This window comes from Ictalurus punctatus, chromosome 5 (genome assembly GCF_001660625.3).
Source record: "Ictalurus punctatus breed USDA103 chromosome 5, Coco_2.0, whole genome shotgun sequence".
Lineage (NCBI taxonomy): Eukaryota > Metazoa > Chordata > Actinopteri > Siluriformes > Ictaluridae > Ictalurus > Ictalurus punctatus.
This window is the reverse complement of record NC_030420.2, coordinates 30,532,390-30,539,922: the sequence shown is the minus strand read 5'-3', so window position 1 is coordinate 30,539,922 and position 7,533 is coordinate 30,532,390. Positions and strand designations below refer to the sequence as shown.

Below are 7,533 nucleotides of genomic sequence, written 5' to 3'. Positions count from 1 at the left end.
TGTAAGTCAATGCGCACGTCAATACGAGTCTGATGGCTGAAACGACAACATCATGGCTCTGTAATGTGCGTTAACATTATTTACCGGAACCTTCTCATGTTTTCTATATAAAGCACGGTGAGATTTTCAACTCCGACGAAAAAGTGCTGTTAAAAATGTCGAAAATCCCATCTAAAGCGTCCTGATATGGATTTCCTTTTCCCCCGTCTCTGAATATATATATATATATATATATATATATATATATATATATATATATACACACACATATACATGTATATATATATAAACATTTTAAAAAAATAGTATTCAGACACTGAAGTTGATTCTCACAGCCCTAAACAATATAACACACTTCAAAATGTTCAATAAAAAGAAATCGTTTACACCTAATGCAGCAAACAAACACACAAACAGGAAGTGTTAGCGGTACGTACCACGAACGCGTACGTCTGAGACGACTGAGTACGGTAATCAGCACTGCAGTCTCCGATACACAGCTCTACTGGACCGCCCGGGGGACTCGCCATGAGAGACTCCTCCATGTCACACACGATCCTGACGACACGGACACAAACACACTCGCTACAACTCACAGCGCGACACAGGAATGGAGCAAGTTCTGGCATTATTTCGACGCCTCCTTATAAAGATGCGTGTTATATATACTCGGACTGATTTTTACGTGAATGCCGAGCATCTCATAATCAAACACACTTTATCTAACGGATGAACACCACAGTGACAGCTCCTGATGTTCTGAGGAGTCGTGTGTGTGTGTGTGTGTGTGTGTGTGTGTGTGTGTGAGTGTGTGTGTGATGTGTGTCACCTCTCAGCGCTGATGTATTCCTGCGCCACAGCGTTACAGCGCACGCCGGCCACACGCACGTGTGTGATCTCTCTCACCTGCAGCCCCAGGTTCTCACCCTCGATCGTCACCCGCGTGCCCCCCTCTTTAGGACCAGTCAAGGGCTGGATCTGCACACACACACACACACACACACACACACACACACACACACACGCAGATTTGTTTGTGCATTTTCCCACCAGACACTGTAGTATGGTACGGGCAACAGATCCACGATCAGACTTATTGATCCACGCTTCGAGAACCTCGGCTGAATCAAGAGCGTCGAACAGAAACATCTGGGCGGAGCTAGACATACCGCAGATTTCTGATTGGTCAGCGCAACGATAATAGCATAATCACGAGTCACGCTTGAACAGAAACAGTATGGCTGTGTTCCCAATCACATGCTATTACAGTATACAACAGTTAGTTCCACTAATCCGATTGGTCGAGCAGCGTTCCACGAGTGCCGATATTTCCTCTAAGAACACTCTGATGTGTTCGCCACGCTACAATTCCACTTCCTGGCTCGAAACCATCACTACGCTAGTATTAGTGATATCATCGGCGGACATGGAAAAGCAACACTGCTCGGGAATATAACTTTTGACGGAATTATGCAAGCTCGTCAAAAGAACTTTCCTGCTTATTATTGTGAATCACAGAGTCAACCTTGCTTCAATAACTTTTATTATTATGCTTGTAATAATCTTTTTGGCTCCGCCCACTTGTTTTGGCCCACTTTTGCTTTGCTTTCTATCCATTAGTGACCACGAAAATCTCCCAGGTGCTTCGTTGTGAATGCAGGGTCTTTTTCGATTATTACAGCTGATGTGTTTACATGTACAGTAGATGTGTGTGTGTGTGTGTGTGTTTGTTACCTTGGCGATGCGGGGATGGCTGCAGCGCACGTTGCGGCGGCCCTGGTGCATCCAGTTGTGTTCGGCCGAAGGGCAGTGCTGCTTCAGGAGACAGCGCTTATCTGCCAAACACCAGCCACACTCGAACATGCTGTTTGCCTTCAGACACAGACCGCAGCTGTCCCTCTGAGCCTCACACTTGTACAGGAGAGCTGTGTGGAGAGCACATCCAGCAACACCATCACACACACACACACACACACAGAGTGAGAGAGAGGAGGGGGGGATAAAGTGTTGCACTCTTCAGGCTGGATGAAGGCAGGTCAGCAGTGGGAGTGGAGCCAGCAGCTCGCACTGAGTCGATAATTGAACTGTAAGGGTGAAAGCAGCCAAGGCAAAGCCCACGCCTGCATTTACTGTACTCAGCTCACTGCTCTGCCTCATGCACACACACACACACACACACACACGCACGCACGCACGCGTAGGCCCTTGCTCTCTGGGTAATTGCAATATGCAGCCATGCTGGGGTAAGTGCAGGTGGTTGAGATGGTGTGTATTGATTGGATGAGGTCAGAGAGCAGGATGGATGCTGGACACACCACCCCCCCACCCCCCCCCCCACCAACACACACACACGATCACTTCCATGAGAAGAACCGTTGGAGGAATTCAAATTTTCCCCCTTTCATACATACTCTCGATCTTTCATTTGTTCTCAGTCAACGAGAACGCACCTCAGCATCCGTTTACTTAATCAGGGGTCAAATGAAGCCGGACGTAATCACCGCACAGTGTTCCTGCTGAAACTATGACTAGATATTTAATGAAATCGAAAGAGTGCTTAAGACGAAAGCCAGGTGGAGCCGTAGGAATCCAAACCGTATCGATTTTACACAACAACACGGATCCTGCTCAAAAAGGCACTCTATTTTTTATATCACAGCATTTCACTACTAAATACAGTACTAATTAGTAATACATTTAAAAAAAAAAAAAAAAAGATCTTTACACAAGATAACAATTTACAATTTAAACCTGTGAACACCTGTTACATAACATAGATAAAATAAATTCAGTTATTATTGTGCCTTGTGGACTATACAGTATGTACAGATCTATGTGAAATAGCTTGTTCGGGTTCGGGACTAAATAAAAAAACAACAAACAACACGCAGTTATTATGCTCCGTCTTATTAAAAAAAATTTGCACATTCCGCGAGCCGTATGTAAACTCATGACCTCGACTGCAGGTTTGACAGCCAGGAAATTAGGAACGACCCTACTCACTATTGTACAAATAAATAAATAGGTGTATGTTTATACATAATGTGCTTCTTGCTGGTACGAAGCACCTCGAGAACTGTAACTACAGTATGTGCAACACCCGCTGCACTACACACATCGGCCGGAGTGCGATCGGGTCGACTGGAACGCTTTCACAAGGCGGATTAATTCGTCAGGATTAGGAGCATGCAGATATGAGAAAACTCTGACGGTTAAACGAACAGAAAGAAAATGAAAGACTCGGATAATAACGTCTAGGTGCGACGTGAGGAAAGGAGCCCATACTGTTCTCATAGCCGAAACCTTCGTCACTGACTTGCTGACATTTTGATGAGGACGCAAATGCAACGCACTACGTCATTAACTTTACTAGAAAAGAAGAATAATAATCATCATAAACGCATGTATTTCCCATAGACGTTCCCATAGACCAATAGCCACTTGCTATTTAAAGTGCTATAGACATGTTTGTTGGAAACAGATCGCACGGATGTTAAACCTTCTGGGTTGTTTTGATGTTCTTCCATAGCATAGTCAAATTTGGAATATTTGAATATCTACTCTCTCTTCACACAAAAGACCAAAAGCTCCAATACATCAGCCCGTCCTCGTTTTCCATTTCACTCGGAAAGATCATTCGTACAAGACACGGCGGGGACAAAGGACACCTTCCGTACCAGCCACAAAATGAAGCCATGAAACAAAAATAGACGCTGAAGTAATCTATTAATAAAATATGCTAGTCTAGATGAGAACATGTCTGTATGAGGCTGAATAGATGGAAAAAAAAAAAAAAAAAAAAAAAGTCACTTCTGTCCACTGGAGCTGACTGAATAAACTATGAACACTAAGAAGATAAGACAGGAACGCTCTTTAAAGGAAAAAAAAATACAATCTATTCATCTATTTATAATTTTTCCTTCGTCTTGACATTCTACCACTAGGGGGCGTGAAACCTTTTTGGTTTTGGTTTTTGAGGTGGGGGGCTGTGTTACGGCTATCAAATCACACAAAGGCGCACCTGATAATATCCTAACAACCTGCTCTGCATATTTACGATGCTTCAAGTGAACACCTATCGGCAGAGGTGAGGAGGCGTGTCCGGTCGTGCAGCCGGAAACATGAGATGCTCTGACCCTTCCTCCGTGACGTTTCAGAGTGATCTCGTCAATACGCCGTGTCCCAAAAGTCTCCGTACATACAGGAAATGAATAATTAACACTTTTTAGCAAATTTTCTTCCACATTTTTTTTTTCATGCTTAGTTTATATTATATACGTATATTTTCAGATAGCCTTTAAGGCAACAGAAGAACGTATTGAAATCGTTCACGTGGCTGGATCGGGAAGCGGTCGCGATGGGTTTTAACAGGAAACACGGCGAGCACATCACACACACAGTCGCCAGACTCGTGTCCGGAAAGTGTTGCGGACCGTCCGAGAGGTGGACGTCTTTTGGGGCGTCCTGTATAATTGGTTAATCGGACTGCAAATCTGGCATTGCTGCAATGACGTGATATAATTCGCACAAAGTATCCAGAAAGTGCCACAATCAGTGAGAGTGAGAAAGGTCAAGACCTCTGCGTACACAACTGTATTTCGTTTATACGGACTTATACAATATAATCACATGTATGAAAAATAACAACAGCGTTTCAGTTCCTGACAGTGTTGGGGACGCTAACATGGAAAAATAAACAGCGCAACACACCCATATGTGGTTCTTCCACAAACTGTTGGAAGATGTATAGGATGTCTCCATGAAGAACTCGAGTGTCCTGCACACTCAGGAGAGCCCTGACCTCAACCCCACTGAATATCCCTTTGGGATGCCGACTGCACCCCAGACCTCCTCATCCAACATCAGCACCTGACCTTACTAACGCTCTTATAACTGAATGAACATAAATCCCCACAGCCACGCCCCAAAATCTACTGGAAAGCCTTCCCAGAAGAGTTGAGCTTATTATAATAGGGATGGAATGGGATGTTCAACCAGCACATATGGCTGTGATGGATTAGGGTCAGGTGTCCACATACTTATAGTGTATATTCTCTTGTAATATGTAATATCTAAGCTTTTTCTATGGAGAAAATCTGGGAAAAAAAAAAAAAAAAAAAAAAAAAGTTCTTCCCTATCTGGTTGAATTTAATACCCAACAGCCCTGCATTTCTTCTCCAGTGTGACCGACTGCACTGCATCTAAACGAGGAGATACAGAAATCCGAATCGGGCCAAAGGCAGCAAATTTAACGACACAGGAATCTCGTCTCTCTCTCTCTCTCTCTCTCTCTCTCTCTTTCTCTGTCCTCATGCTGACCGGGATGCTCTGATTACTTCACTATCAAAATTCAGTGTTTTAATGCGATGTTAAATTTTTATTAGCAATCTGCCTAAGCCCGAGCTTGTTCAGTTTTATTATTGTAACTATTAAATTTAGCATTTCATTAGCTTAATTAATCGCCCTTACTTCGTCTTGTAGATGGAAAAAGCGCTGCGGTTCATTATTTATAGGCTACAATGGAAATGACAACAATCGTAGAACGGTAGCCTGCGGCAGAGCGAATAAAATATAATACAATTGGGTTTACACATCATTTAGTTATCAGTAAACAAATAAATAAATAAAAAGAATAGGGTTTTTTTTTTTTTTTAAAAAGTAGTCATGGTGTAGGCTAGATCGCATCGATTGAACATCTCAAATGAATAAATATATCTTTAAAAAAAAAAAAAAAAACCCCAAACAATCCTGTTGTGGTGTTGTGGTGATCGTGACCTATCTTTTGTCTTTTATTTTCTGATATCGGGACACCTTGTTGGCCTTCATCTATTAATTATGTTGCTATGAAGTGCCTCTGGGGCCGCAGCTCTGATCTACTGCTGTAGAGATTTCCCGATTAAGGCTTTGAATTGTCGTGTACAGGTTATGAAACGGCACAACGTACCTCTCAGAGCAGGGGGTTTGTCGATGGGAAAGTCTCCGTCCCAGACGATGGAGAAATCCACAGGCAGGTCCCCCATCTCATTACCTTCATACCAGTACTGCAGAAGATAAAACAGGCACAATATAGACACTACGTGAGTGGAATGAGTTCGTCCAAGGCATGGTTATATACAGTTACGCTGTCCAAAGATAGAGAGGGAGGTAGCATGGGGTTAAAGACATCCTGAGGTATAAGCTAATAGAAAACAATGTACCATCAGATAGGCACCAATAGTGTGGAATTCAGTATCTGGAGTTTGGGGCACGTTTGTGACTCGATTTTACCTTTGTAACTGCAATGAACACATTTTTCACGGGGAGGAAAAAAATAAAGCAAAGGAAATCGACCGCACGCGCCTTTCATGGAAACGTACACCAATCTTCGTAGACCTGCTTCGAATCCCGTTACCGAGCTACGTAAATGCCATTTCAATACTTCACAAAAGAGTTCGCGCTCACGAATTTTAAATTCATCCCCGTAACCTGTAGCTTTTCGAGTACAACTCTGCGTTTAAACTTGACAAGGCGGGACTTAACGAGGGGCATGATAACAACGTGCGCAAAGAATTAAGTGGTTGTCCAAGATGGCTACCCCGTAGTCTCAGATGCTCCAGCGCACGGGATTACAGCGTGTCTGATATCTTTTGTACACTTTTCTAGCTTCAGGATCTCGAAAGGTGAGAGCATGACAAACCACGCTTTTCAGAGCAAGACACAGTCACAGGACTGAATAAAATCGCAGAATAAAGACTCGTGTGAAGCACTTTGCGGGGGAAAAAGAAAAGATAATCTCACATGTTGGCCGTAGTTGGGCTGCGAGAAAACGTCCGTGGTCATCAAGCACGAACGTCAAACGAATTGTGGTCCTTAGTCGTGTTCGTCGATGAGTCATACCGGGCTATTTAGGAAAACTTAGCAAGGTCTGGCTTGCAAGACTAGCCGCGCTGGAGTTTTGGTACATGCTTAGAAATGACAGTAAATCACACTGTATACTAAACCACATCAAGTCATGTGTGACGTCACTGAAGAACTGGGTGAAGTTTGAGGCCAGAAAAGATTTTTGGATGTGATGGACTCCCATTACTTATAAGCTAAAGAAGATTGGTAATGGCAGAGCAACACTAAAGAAGCAAACTCGGGACACCTAACGTGTCGTAGCTAACTGACTGTAATAAAAGGGGAATCGAAAGGGGGCTAGGAATCTGACCCAAAACACAGAGCACAGAAAGCATAATCCGAGAACAAAATGCATTAATGCTTGGCCTCAAACCCCAAAGCAGACCTCTATCGAACCTCTGAATCTGGGTCTCAGGTCACCATACTTATAATTCCTCCAACCCATAATAGTTTTCTTGAAATAAAAAGCAAATATCGACTCAAGTCGGCCATTATTACTTTGCAAAGTTGAACAGTGTGTGATTGAGAACTGCAGTGGTGTAAACAGAACCTTTTTTTTTTTTTTGGTCTCCTAATAGAGAGCAGAGAAGGAGGTGGTGGAGGTTTTACCGTTCACTTTTTAATTAGCGAAAGCGGCGAGAGCACTTATGCGGA

The 7,533-nt window shown here is 43.3% G+C and overlaps 1 protein-coding gene across 1 annotated transcript in view; it reads right to left on the bottom strand.

Moving 5' to 3' along the window:
- The window catches only part of plxna3 (plexin A3), a 194,902-nt gene that overhangs the window by 35,821 nt on the left and 151,548 nt on the right, over nt 1–7,533 (bottom strand). Inside the window, exons 11-14 of the mRNA XM_053680416.1 lie at nt 5,945–6,041; nt 1,735–1,925; nt 830–978; nt 438–558 (exon numbers count right to left, since the gene is read on the bottom strand). Of these exons, the coding sequence (XP_053536391.1) occupies nt 438–558; nt 830–978; nt 1,735–1,925; nt 5,945–6,041 (558 nt within the window). The remainder of the gene's footprint in view (nt 1–437; nt 559–829; nt 979–1,734; nt 1,926–5,944; nt 6,042–7,533) is intronic.